This window comes from Leptodactylus fuscus, chromosome 1 (assembly GCF_031893055.1).
Source record: "Leptodactylus fuscus isolate aLepFus1 chromosome 1, aLepFus1.hap2, whole genome shotgun sequence".
In the NCBI taxonomy this organism is placed as follows: domain Eukaryota; kingdom Metazoa; phylum Chordata; class Amphibia; order Anura; family Leptodactylidae; genus Leptodactylus; species Leptodactylus fuscus.
In genome coordinates, this window is record NC_134265.1 from 164,616,325 (window position 1) to 164,630,413 (window position 14,089).

A 14,089-nucleotide genomic window follows, 5' to 3' on the forward strand; every position below is an offset into this window, starting at 1 on the left:
TCTACATAAGCATAAACCTTGCAGGCAAGAAAACAGTGACATGAATGGACCAGCTTGTTAGATCTTCAGAATCATCAAGATTAAAACCTCAATACTTCTGTAATATTCCATTGAGAGGCAAATCATGAACTGTGTGTAAGCAAAGCAACCATAGAATTTAACCTGCTTCTGACTCATATATAGTCCAAACTCACCGTTGTCACTTTGTACAGTGACCGACGTTGTCAAAAATGAGTTAAGATCTTAAAACATGTAAGGCTATGTTGGCCACATGGCAAAAGGAGAAAATCAGCATCAAAATGGGTGCAACAGATGCCAGAACTGCTCCCATAGGAAAACATGGGATCAATTCTGGCATCAGTTTCCCTCTGATATTTTCTACACCATCCTGCATAGCTAGACCTATGTGAAGTGGGCCCAAAGAACAGCATCTACCAGGAGTGCCTTTACTGAAGCCTACAAGGCTGCATTTTCCCTGTATTCGGTTTGTTTTACTAAAGTGGAAATCATATAACCTATGGGTATAAATAGAAGAGCAAAATTACTCAATTTACTGCACAGACAACCTCAAAACATTAATTTAGGTACAGCCTCCAGAGATTACCTGCTGTGTACACGCGACAAGTTAATTCAACACTACAATACTGTACTTGTACCAAGTCAGTAAATACAAAGGATTGCTTCACACCCAATAATAGGAAAGCGGTGTGCTTGGTTTTATATTATCTCCACCACAAAGTAAGGACTTACCTTTTTCAGAGTAGTGATCAGATCTGTGTGCTTCTGAGCATGCTGCATGGTGACCTGGAGAGAGGCCAACTCATCCAAGGCATTAATACATCTATTTACATCCTAAATTAAGAAACAAAGATGTAAAACAGAATAAATAGCAATTTGAATCTGGATACAAACAAATTGCTAAAAAATTTCATGCAAGGTTCTATACAGTGTCACACTACCGTTACCAATGTCCGTTGCCATCTTCAGTCCTAGGATAGCAGCAACAGACATTAAACTGTCAGCACAGTCACAGACTGATTCAGTGTCCATTCCCATTGACTAGAGGATTGTGCCCTGACTGCTGCCTGGGGACAGCGTTAACCTTTTCTTTATTCTTTTGGTTTTCCATTATTTGAGAGAGAGTAAAGTCAAAGAAGCAACAATGATCTCCATTACAGGCATGTCACATGAGCCGTCTTATATCAGCAGTATGCTACTCTCTCCTCCCTCCCCCCTTCCCATTGACAGCCTGTGTAGTACAGTCCATGCTGCTTGAATCAGAAAGTTCTGTTGCCTGAGATGGTAACTCCTTGAGAGAACAGAAAGCCATATCAAGGTGTGTTGGGCTCACCCTGAGATTACATGACTCAAATGGTGAGAAGATCCCGAATTTTCTGATAGAAAGGAATAACCAACGCTAGGCTCATACTAGTGATTAAGCTTCTCAGTCCCAGATACCCCTTTACCTAGGAGAGAGAAAAGTCCTGCAAGGAGTTCCCTCTGCCATTTCTGGCAGAACCAGCTATAGTCTATGGATGTAACCACTTCTTAAGCAGATAGATTTTACCTCTTTAGGGTCCCCAAAGAATGAAAACCCAAATGCTAGTGTGGACCTAGCATAAATAAGTCATTACTAGAAGAGTTATATTTATTGGCAAATATGTACAAAGACTTAAGGAGTTTTTTTTTTTTTTTTTAATTATTCATTAACGAAGTATGGGGTTGCAGAAAATTTGGAAAGTAATACTCCAACAAAAACATACATGTTAGTTCTAGCCAAAAGCGGAGAGAGAAGGGTAGAAAAAAAGTCCTAAACATTGCTGTAGTAAAAACAAACATTCACACACCAGAAACTTGAGCAAAATTCTAGCAAAATTGATAATCCTAAATGCAACATACCTGGTGGTCAATTTTTAAAGAGTTCTTAATTTCGGCATGTATCCTTTGAAGTCTGGAATCTATGGAGACCTCTGAAATGTTTAAAACAAAAAAAAAATATAAAGTCATCAACTGCATCATTGAAGAAAAGTAAGAAATAGTTAAAAACAACAAACCTTTTTTCTTGTCAAACTTCTTCACTTCAATTTTTTTTGTCTCCTCTTTGCTGTGAAGATGAAAATGTGGCATTTTCAGGAAAAAAAAAAAAAAACTTAAAACACCCCCCCCCCCCCCCCCCCCACAGTAGTTGTATATGACATGGTAAAGCAAGGATTTCTGTTTTCCTTCCACTGGCAAACAAGATGCAGAAACCTTTATAGTGTTTTAAAGCATAAGTAAACTTTCACAACTTTTGATTTTCAGGCAGTATGTCATTAATACATTTTGTAATATATGAAAAGTTTTGGATCCTTTCTGTGAAGTCCTGCATTTTTTTTTTTGCCTTTCCCTAGTTTCTGTATTTAGAGTGAGAGTGGTTTCGGCCTCTCACTGGTGCTAGGTTGTGTCTATGCAGAGAAAAATTAGGATAGGGGAGGGATCACTTCAGTTATATTTTGCACATTATAAATTACTGTATTATGAACCACCCAAAGTATATATTTAATTATTACGTTTATAACATTTTCTTATACTTTAACCTCCATAGGTACACTCAAAACACAAATTTTCAAGATCTGAAATACTTTGTCATACCTCCCAAAAACATTAATGAATATCTAAAAGATGATGCCAATATAAACCATAGCTATGGTAGTCGTCCTTTAATTTATTTTGCACAATAGAAAGCTTTAAAGAGGTTAGCCACTTTCAGACCAATATTGACAAACAAATGTACAATAAAAAGATATACAATTTCCCAATATACTTTCAGTATCAATTCCTCACGGTTTTCTAGATCTCTGCTTGCTGTCATTCATTCTGTTACTTCTAGATAAAACTCTGACCATGGTCATGTGATTTACGGTCCATGGTCATGTGATGAGTACACAGGTGCCACTCGTTATAGTCACAGCACAATAATCAGACATCTGCCTGGTAATCAGCTGTGCACCTGTGTCCTCATCACATGACCATGGACCGTAAATCACATGACCATGGTCAGAGCTTTATCCTCTAGAAGTAACAGAATGAATGACAGCAAGCCGAGATCTAGAAAACCGTGAGGAATTGATACAGAAAGTATATTGGAAAATTGTATATCTTTTTATTGTACATTTGTTAGTCAATATTCCTCTGAAAGTGGCCAACCCCTTTAAGTGTAACAGCGATCTGAGATTAACAAGAAAATTTCCCCAAACTGAATTATGGACTTCTTCAGTTCAAGGCCTATAAATATAGTTAAAAAAAAATAAATCTCTGGAAACTCCCATAAATCACCCTATTTACAAAACTGCACCCTTCAATTCAAGACAGGATTTGGGAAGTTTGTTAACCCTTAAGCATTTCATAGGAATTAAAATATGGAGGTGAAATTTAGATATTTCATTCTGTTAAATACTACATTCATTTAGCCCTAAAATTAACACACACTCACAAGGGGTTAAAGGAGCAAAATGTATCTCGGTTTGTTATGCAATTTCTCCTGAACACAACAATACTCTACATGTGGATGTAAGCTTATGTTTGGGCACACACCAGCACATGGAAAGGAAGAAGTGCCAATAGAAGTTTAAAAAGCAGATTTTGCCTGAGTAGTTTCCAGGCGCCATGTCTCATTTGCAGAGTCCCTAAAGTACCAGTAAAATGGAAAACTCCAGAGAATGACTCTATTTTAGAAACTACACCCCTTAAGGAATTTCTCAAGGAGCATCATCATTTTGAGCCCAAGAGTGCTTTCTGAAGACAAATGTTTAAAGTGAGAGGGAAGGAGAACTGCCTTTTTTGCTTTTGTAGTATAGATTTAGGAAAGGACATTCAGAATGCCATGTTTTGCAGAGCCTCATAGGTGCTAGCAAATTAGAATTGCCCACGCAGCGACCACTTTGTAGGGGCAATTTTAGGGTCGCTGTTGATTATTGGACGCCATGTCACATTTGCAATCTACTCCAAAAGCACATAGTGCTCCTTCACATCTACATCAAACTGCAGTTTATGCCAACATGTGACACTGGTGTACAAAAAAAAAAAAAAAGACTGCTATTGTATGCTGTCTCAACTTCCTTAGAGACAAATATTTTGACCCTCTGGCAGGTATCTACAAGGCTTATACGGCAAAGATGCCATCCAAGATGAACATAGCTAGAAACCCAATGGTCTTGAGAACAACGAGGGAGATTCTCTACATGAACAGAATACATGTTTGTAGCTCAAAATGCAAGAAATGCATTTGTTTATAGAACTGCTGGAAACAGTGCAGTTATTCATCTAATTTATCTATGGCATCCCCATAGATGAACTTGGCACAATGCACATGTGCACCTGTTTTACCCACCCCTCAACCTATTAACTCCAGACCCACATTATTTAAATCAGCAGTCAGACCTTCACCAAACTTGTGACAGATGACTTGACCACTGAAAAAAAACCCAAACCACGACTTTTAGATAATATAGACTTTTGTTTTGTTCACCTTTCCACCTCCACTGTATCATCCACTTTCCTCTTCTTTTCAACAACTTCTTTTTCATGTACAGGTTTCAAGCCTCTCTTTTGGGCAGGTTGGGCAGACTTTCCAGCTTTGGCCTTCTATAAAAACAAAAACAAAAAAAGTAAAAAATAAATTTACAAAAAAAACACCCCCCCCCCCCCCCCAAAAAAAAAAAAAAAAAAAAAAAAAAAAAAAAAAAAAACACCACCCAAACTTTATGACCAGTTTAACTTATGTTCAGGTTATTTATATCTATCTTGCAAACCACAAAATAAAACATGCACCTTTTCTTCCTGATGGTCATCTTCAGAATCAGAATCAACTTTGCTTGCAGCTTTTTTCTTTGTTTCAGATTCCTTTTGGTTAGCTTCTGTTCTTTGCTTTTCTTCTTCCTCTCCAGTACTTTCTTCATCTTTTCTTTCAGGCTGCTGCTTTTGAACTTTATTATCCAAGACCTTTTTATTTTGATCCTCTTCACTTGGACTATTCATAAACAGAAAGAGCTGATCTAACACCAGATTCAGAGTAAAGGGAAAACAAATAGGTAACAGCATATTGTCCTACTTGCAAACAAATGCATTTATTCATCTAATGCTGGGCTCACATCTGTACCAGAGTCTCTGTTGGAGACGGTCACAGAGTATGCAAAAAACAGCAGTGAAAACACAACCAACAGGCCCCTTGAGGCTAAGGCCCCACGTGACTATTAAAACCATGGCAGGAACACACTGTGGTTCTTCCCACAGTGCTTAGAATAGAAAGTTCTGAGTTTTCCTCCATGGACTTTGATACAATTATATCTACAGGAAAGCCGCTGGCGTTTCCGTAGATATAATTGACATTCTGTGATTTCCAAAACAGTGCCGGTTTTGGAAATCATAGTGTGTCTGCGATGCAGTTTTAATCGCAAAGTGGGCATGGGATTCGCACGAATCCCATCCACTTTTCAAGTACTGTAAAACGCTGCGATTTTTCCAGCGGGCAATTCGCAGTGTTTCCGGCCCATGGGGCCCCCGCCATATAGTCAATGGAATTCAACGGGCTCTGTGTGTAACCACTGCTTTAGTGGTCCACCCGAGGGGCCGAGAGCTAGTGTTAACATTTGCTTTAAATTACAGGATAGGAGAGCAAAAAAATTTTTTTTAAAGTATCCGCTTTTTAGATGTTGTAAAGTTAGAGCAATACCCCAGTCCACCTTTAGTAGCAATAACAGCAGTAGCAATTTTTTGCACAACCAATAGTTTCACATCATTTTTTTTACAGCGTTGCTACAGTTTATCGTTGCAGGTAGTTTTTTGGTTTTCGTTAGCTTTTCCACCTTCCAGACCCCATAATTGTTATTTTTCTGTTCACAGACCAAAATGGGGTGGAAGTTGAGAAAAACTGCATTTGTGAGAGTCTTACAGGCTTTGTCATCTTGGCTGCACAGTGAATGTCATAAAATAATGTCAACAAATCACCTCTTTTCTATGGGTCAGTACGATTCTAGGGATATCCAACCTACAAAGATTTTTTCATTTTAATCCCTTTAAAGATCCATAACTTTGCAAAAAGAAATTTGTGTTACCATTTTCTGACACCCATAATTTTTTTTTTTTTTGTGTGGCCAGATGTACTTTAGTTTTATCATTTTGGGGAATGTCTGATGCGATTGCCTTCTATTCAAATTTTGGGAGAAGAAATAGTTATTAAAAAAAAAAAGTTTGGTTCTTCATATTTTTCCTTCCTATGTTGTTTTCCATATGGGGAAACTATTTTATATTTTTGACCCTTAGATTGAGAGCTTTCGAACACAAGGCTATATAAGGAGCAAATAATTGGCGTTGGACAGAAAAATGTTAATTATATGTTATGGCTTTCGGAAGGTGGTGAGTAAAAAAAAATATAGAAAAAATAAATCACCACCAATACATGACTTACTCTGTAAAAAAAACAAAAAAAAAGCCAAGTCAAACTGTTGATGGTGCATGTTCACATTTAATAACAGCTGTGTGATAGCTGTTTTTTGAACAGCAGTCAGTAGGCCACTTTAAAATCCTTAAATGTCTAAGGGTCTATTCATATATTCAATTCATATATTAAATAAATAAATAGTGGTGAATAGACCCATTATTTAAAAAAAATATCTGTGTGACTGAACCTAGGTAGAATACTTTTACAGCTTAGGGTTGGTTCATGCTAGCACTTGTATTCCGTCTGGAAGGAGTCCGCATGGACACCCCCGGGACGGAATCCAATCACAAGCGTTTGTGCTATTCAAAGCACACAGACCCCACAGACTATAATGGGCTATCACAAGCGCTAGTGGGAACCAACCCTTAGTGCAAGGTGCTCCACCAAAAGGACAGAAAGTTTATAATCTTACACTTCCGGTTCTGGCGAAGGAGGTGGCCTTATTATCCTAGGTCTTCCCCTGGGTTTTTTCTGTACAACTTCTGTGGGTACTAAAATTCAAAATAAGAACAGACACATTTGAATTAATGGGGGCATTTTAAAAAGGTTTTTCACCTATTACAGCTCTTCTGGACACCGTACCTCTTCCCCAAATCCCTGTTGTATCCTTTAATACAAAAAAAAAAAAAAAAAAAAAAAAAAAAGGGCACACTGATTCTAGTGCCATTTTAAATTTTCTGTAGCTTCACCAGCAATATTTTTTGTTTCAGTACAATTATGCTGTGCTATCGGATGAGTGGTCCCAATCTCTGCTCCAGCCTACGACTGCCCACATAAGAGACCATGATAAAGTACAACAAAATGGTGGTGTTGGAGATGAAGTATCCTCTTTAAAGAGGTATTTTTTCTAAAAGTTATCTGCTATCCATAGGATAGGGGACGAGAACACTCCGACCCCATTGCATTTACTTCAGCTTCCTCTGGTGCTTCCATTGAATTACAGCACTCAGCCATCTCCAGCATGCCAACTAAATGAAGTTGTCTTTACACTACACATATCCTGTTCTCCTGATCAGTGGAAGTCCGAGCAGTTTGACCCCCAATGATCTGCAAGTTGTGCCCCCCCCCCCCCCCCCGTGAAAAAGCCATGTACTCAAGGGGTTAAAATTAGAGCAGTAGAGGTGAGAGACTGATTACAAACACAGATAGATATCACCCTTAAAAACCATTGCCAAATTACTTCGCAATATTTAGAGCGTCACAAAAGGTCGGTAAACTCTTACACATGTTCACTATTTAGATTACACTCAGAAGTAATGGAAATAGCAATACCCCATCCACAGCATATAAAATATCGTCAATTCTGACTATTACCAACAGTTCTAAGCTGTGCGTTACAACTTATTATACACCCATTTGCAGCAAGAGACCTCTAAGGCCTGGTTCACAGCTGTGTTCAGTATTCCATTTGTGGAGACTTCTTGGGGGACCCCCTGAACGGAAACCTATAGGCATAGAGACGCGGTTACCTGGGAAAACAAGTGGACCCCATAGACTATAATGCAGTCCATGTGGTTTCTGTATGAAATATGTGGAGAGAGAAGTGCTGCTTCCTGGACTTTACTCTCCGCGTGTTTTGTGTGGAAACCACACAGACTCCATTTTAGTCTGTGATCAATTAGGCAAAAATCCAGAGTCAACCAGGCGGTAAATCTTCAGTACAATATAACTTATTTTTGATCCAAGTAAAATGTTACATAGAAAAAGGGAGTAGATTAATTGTGCAGACACATGGTTAGGCCATTTTAGTCTATCGGATCTGTGAGTTTTCCCAGGTAACAGCTTTTCTATGCCTATAGGTTTCTGTTTGGGGCTCCCCAAGCAGACTCCCCCAACGGAATACCGAACACAAATGTGAACTGGGTCTAAGACAGTGTAGAATAATGTGCAAGAGAGTGAAGATATTAAAACAGTTGGTCTATCTTGTGTATAGGCCATCAATAATCAGATGGTTGTGGAGTCTGATTCAACATTCCATCACACTAATTTAGAGGGGAGGGGACGAAAAAAAAATAAAAAAAAAAAGTCATACCCAACTTGCGAGGTCTACCACGCTTCGGGCTAGGCTTCGGTGGAGTCTGTGGGGTAGCAACTGCATTGCGCTCTGCCTCTGCCATAATATCCACCTAAAATTAATTGAATCAAAGTACATTCTATATAACATTAAATTGTAAAAAAAAATGTCAAATACTTTTTAACATTTATCCTGTGCAGCAACAGACTACCCATTATTTAATGGACACCAACACTTACTCCCAGGCCCTCGCCCCCACCCCTCCATCACCCATTTATTTATACTAGATTTACTTCTCTGTAGTTCAGCCTTCTGATCAGACAATGGAGTTTTTTTTATTTACTTTGCTTCCTCGTGTTCTGTGCTTTGCAGTCAACTCCATAATTCCTCAAAAAGGCAACTCAAAGTTAATGAGGGAGGTAGACTTCTATCTCCAGCACTCCCACTGAAGTGAATGGGAGCTCCAACCAGCACCAGTCCTGCCTACACACTTTAAATTCTGGAGCAGGAGAAAGGTCCTGCAGTCTTTGTGGGAAAACCCCTTTAGGTCGGGGCCCCACAGGGGGAAAACTCTGAACTTTCTGTTGAAAGCGCTTCAGAAAGAACCGCAGTGCGTGCCTTAGGCTACAACCCCACGGGGTAGAATGTTTTTTGTTGCAGATTTTCTTGCGGTTTCCACCAAAGTCAGGAATAGATTTAACAGAAGGGAAACGTTTAAGTATTTACTATATATTCTCCATTCCTTTTCAAGCCACTCCTGACTTTGGCTTAAAAAAACCATAACAAAATCGGCAAAAATCCCCCCAAAAAACGCATTTCTACAATGTGGGGCCTTAGCCCCACATATTTTAAATGGCATTACAATTTCACTTTTTTTTTTTTTTTTTAAAAAGGGCAGATTTAAAAGAAAAAAAACAAAAAAACAAAACAAAACGAAACAATACAGAAATGTAGTGTTAAATGTTAGAGTTTAGTTACATAGGGTTCTCAGGTTCATTTCTGAGAGACGTCAGCACAAGAGAGGTGGTGTTGGATCTTCTCAGGAGTCTGTGCTTTGAGCACAGGGGATACCACCTGAGTTTTCTGAAAACTATTTTAAATAAAGAAAAATCTCAAAAACGGCAGTACAGAGCAGAAAAGTAATGGTAGGAGAAGAATAGCCGCTTTTTTTTTCCCAATCACAGAATCCCTTTAAGTTTGTGGGAATAGCCCTTTAACATTAAACAGCAATAATTGTGGAAACCTCAAAGTGGCAGTTGATTGGTGAACTGCGGATAACAAATTGCAATTGAGCTTTACGTTAACCTATTAATTGAAAGATACAAACCCAGTATTTAGGCCCCATAAACACAATCAAGTGTGCTTGCAATGTGGGTAAGAGTCTGCAGCAGAATGCACTCAGATGACATGGAGTGATATCCAGGAGCATTCACTTATGCATTGAGGTCTGAGGGGGCTTATGATCCATTCTATTGACACTGATCAGGATAGAACCTGCTCTATAATCAGTCATTGTTGCAGAATAGCTAGAAACCCCCCATAGATGCGAATGCATAACAGAATGCACTGAAGTCACTCAGTGTCATTGGAGTGCATAACTCTGCAAACTCTTTGAAGCACATTCAGTAGTGTGAAAGTGTCCTTATCGGATAATGCTGTTGATGGTATGGAAAATGTATTTATAAGAAAACAAACAAAAAAACAACAACAGTAAACACAAGGAAAGAATCACTCAGCCATGTGAATATAGTCCAAGCCTGTCTCATTCAGTTACCACTCACTCCTCCTGCCCTCCAAAGACATGTGTAAGATAAATACATTCTGTCTTGAGATAGTGAACTGTCAGTTTAATAGGGAGAGTAGGAAAATGGGCTGATAGTTCAAAGAAGCATTTTTCTTTGTAATATATCTTATTAACGTTTTAGATCTACATGTACTATTGATTTATGCAATATTTAGTGCACATATGACTACTGTGCATCTCATTCTGCACAGAAAACCTGCAAAGAATCCCCAACCAGCCTTAAAACTGAGCAGAAAGACAGCATCAAACAGCTCACTGCTAGCTTTGTCATAATCGTCTTTTAACCTTGCTATGGACTGCCATAGCAAGTAGCCATTAAATACAGCCCATACATCCTATATGCTCATGGGCTAATCTCAGGAAGAATTTCAGGTACTGCTCATTTGCTGACCCATAGCTCTTGTTGGAGGTTTTGATATGAAATACCAGCTATATAAAATTACAACTTTGTTTTCTTGCTTACCTTTCTTTTTCTACCCCGTTTGCCTTTGACTACAGGAGGAGGGGCAAGTATAGCCTAAAACAAAGCATAAAAAAAAAAAAAAGAAAAAAAAAAAAAAAAAGTTTGTTACCAACTTTCACAAGAAGCCACAGCCTTAATAGAAAGTTGAGGTAAATGAGAGCCTTGCTCCAATAACTTGGCATGCTGTTACGAACATCTGGCACCCCCACAGAATTGAAACTGATGGCCTATCCAAGGCCAGGTCATGAAAGTCTAGAAAGCCAAAAACGTCTTACGCTGCCCTTGCCAGTTTCCTGAAAGGGGCATACCAAGGGGCAGGGCCACCTGCATGTTCAGATTTCAGACCTAGTTAGAGCAGACAAAAGTCAGTGCAGGTGCATAGCCCACAAGAGAATTTTAGTAACTTATGACAAGGCATACTTTGCGTCATAAATGAACATACCCTAAACGTTAGTGATCAATTCAACACCAAAGGGTGTAAAATGAAGCTCATCAACTAAGGGCTATCAGACATGAAGGAGTTGTCCCAAAGACAATAAAAGTAGTTTGGCAAATTGGTGGACTGATATGTGACTAACTTCGCAATCCGTTATTGTAAAAGCAAAAACCCTCCTTATATAGTAGGGTTTCTTGAGGAGAATAAAATATGAAAAGTTAAATATGGTGGTTCATTTGTCATACTGCATTACATTTATGCAGTGTGTTCCAGTATCCCAGTTGCCTAGTTATATCTTAAACATAACTTACATCATTCCCAGCACTGTGACCAGTATCATCCTTTGAAGTATTTAAATCTTTCTCTGGAGAACCAAGCCCACTGGAAGATGTATCAGAAAGTTTGCTTGAAATCTATCAAAATAAAAAACACAATTACAATTAGAATAAAATTGACATTTCAAAATTAACAAAGCTCCCACAAGCCCTGAAATAAAACACACCATATGTAGAAAATCCTAAGTTTCTAAATTCATGTATTTAAAAGTGGCTGAAAACTGGTTTGTGTGAAAATGTTACTTCGGGCTCGTTCACATCTGCACCCAAACTCAGTCTGTCGAGTTTCCGTCTTCTGCAGACAGAAGACGGAAACCTGACAAACAGTGTCCGGCTGTGAGCGCCTGTGAGTGTTTTGCGCTCTCCGCGGCAAAAGTTGTTTTTTTTTTTTGTTTTTTTTTTTTAACTGGACACAAAGTCCTGCATGTCCCACTTTGTGTTTGGTTAAAAAAAACAAAAACAGTTTCACCGCGGAGAGCACAAAACGCTCACCGGTGGTCACGGCCGGACACTTTCCAAACCCATTCAAATGAATGGGTTTGAAAAAGGGCTGCAGATTTTCGACTCCTGTTCAGTTTCGGGCAGGAAATGGAAACCTGCATAATGGAGGCCGGGACGCAGATGTGAACCAGGCCTTACTAGTAATTTATTTCTTTTAGCCCAAGAAAGGACCAGAGTTCTTGCACCATTGGCACACACAAAAAAAAAAATAGAGCAAATAAAAATAACACCCACTTCCTCCTTTAGTGTATTTTAAAGGACCTTAAGGGACACAAACAAAACCATCAACAAAACAAAAAATAGCTGTGACAAGCCTGAGGGAGGGGATAAATTTTTGTACTCCCTAAAATCCTTTTCTTCTTGTACTCACTGGGTATAACCCTAGCCACTAAGTATCAAAAAAACAGCTCTGCCTCTAGGCTATTCAATCCACAGACATTGTTAGCTAATTTGTACAGCAGCAGGAGACACACACACACACACACACGTATACCTTGAACCGACACCACCAAGACCTGAACCCGAAAACAAACCAAAGAGGTCCAGATATGGACATAAAAAAAAAAAAAACAAACAACCCATACAAACAAGGGTGAGATCTGTGTTCCCTTGTGTATACAAGAAACAGATTTTAAGGAGATACAAAAATCCATGTCACTGGAGGACACAGCATCATAAGATATCCTACAGCAATCCCAGAGTATGGAGATTACACAGTGATGTGAGAGACCTAGTGTACAACCGCTTGTAGAACCTTACAACGGAAGACAGTTTGTTTCACAAACTCACACGCTGAAATCCAAATTGTGTTAATTGGATATAAAATTAATGTATAAAGCCATCTTTGGTGACATACCTTTGGAGTTTTCCTTTTTTTGTGTTGCACCTTCTCTTCATTTTCCTCCAAGGCCTCTGGTGCTGCTTCTTCTTCTTCTTCTTCTGCCTCTCCCTCCACATTGACCATTGACAAGTAGTTCTAAACCAGGAAATTATTGATAGACATCAGTCTCAGAAATATAACCTCAAAGGCTAACTTGTCTCAAAGCCCAATTAGTTTTAAAGGGAGGGTCACCAGAACCCAGCACAAATTGACTCAGGTGACCCTATTCCAATTGTTTGGGTAGTGGTGTCTATTGTGGAGATCAGTTTTGTGAATATGCAAATGAGGTCCATGGATAAACAAGTGAAGGCTGTTGCGCTAAAGAGATATATGGCCACACCATTGCTGCTCTAAACCGCTGATTACCATAGGACGTGCACTCAGCAGAGGCACAGATTCAAAAGAAGCAGGGGGGAGGGGGGGTTAGGGGGAGTTTTACTCTGGTTTCTCTAACCTAATCTATATACAAGGTTTGGCTGATACGATGGTTCTGGTGACAGACTCTTCAACAAACTAGCTTGTGATAAATTGTATAGGTTCATAGCCCAATGGGCAATTTATTTTTAACCCCTTCCTGCCGATGGCACTTTTTGACATCCTGACCAAGATTGATTTTTCAAAACTGACATGTGTCACTTTATGTAGCAATAACTTTGGAACACTTTAACTTACCAAAGTGATTTTGAGACTTTTTTCGTGACACATTGTACGCCATATTAGTAGTAAATTTTGGTTGATATGTTTTGTGTTTAATTATGAAAAAATAGGAAATTTGGTGGAAATTTTGAAAAATATGCATTTTATAAAGTTTGAAATGATGTGCATTGCATACAGATAGTCAGACCGCCAAAATTATATCATAAATCTCATGTCCCAGATCTCTGCTTTATGTCGGTATCAAACTTTAGTCACCCTTTTATTTTTTACGGACATTAGAGTACAGCATAAGTAACATATTACCTTTATTCTGCAGGTCGGTACAGTTACAGTTATACCTCATTTATATTTTTTAATGCGTTGCTATTTGTGCAGAATAAAATTTAATTTCGGGAAAAAAATCAATTATTTTTGCATCGCCATCTTCTGAAAGACATAACGATTTTATTTTTCGGTAGACAGAGCTGGTTGAGGGCTTATTTTTTGCGGGATGACCTCTGCTTATTATTAGTACCAGTTTG

At 38.7% G+C, this 14,089-nt stretch overlaps 1 protein-coding gene across 4 annotated transcripts in view; it reads right to left on the reverse strand.

The window, feature by feature from the left end:
• Positions 1–14,089, reverse strand: part of PSIP1 (PC4 and SRSF1 interacting protein 1) — a 47,750-nt gene that overhangs the window by 9,199 nt on the left and 24,462 nt on the right. For 3 of the 4 annotated variants that reach the window (XM_075279520.1, XM_075279511.1, XM_075279504.1), the window contains exons 5-14: positions 12,888–13,007; positions 11,507–11,608; positions 10,760–10,813; positions 8,511–8,604; positions 6,891–6,969; positions 4,810–5,008; positions 4,508–4,623; positions 2,055–2,104; positions 1,900–1,970; positions 751–852 (exon numbers count right to left, since the gene is read on the reverse strand). In XM_075279520.1, the coding sequence (XP_075135621.1) occupies positions 751–852; positions 1,900–1,970; positions 2,055–2,104; positions 4,508–4,623; positions 4,810–5,008; positions 6,891–6,969; positions 8,511–8,604; positions 10,760–10,813; positions 11,507–11,608; positions 12,888–13,007 (987 nt within the window). The remainder of the gene's footprint in view (positions 1–750; positions 853–1,899; positions 1,971–2,054; positions 2,105–4,507; positions 4,624–4,809; positions 5,009–6,890; positions 6,970–8,510; positions 8,605–10,759; positions 10,814–11,506; positions 11,609–12,887; positions 13,008–14,089) is intronic. The other variant, XM_075279527.1, reaches the window with a different exon arrangement.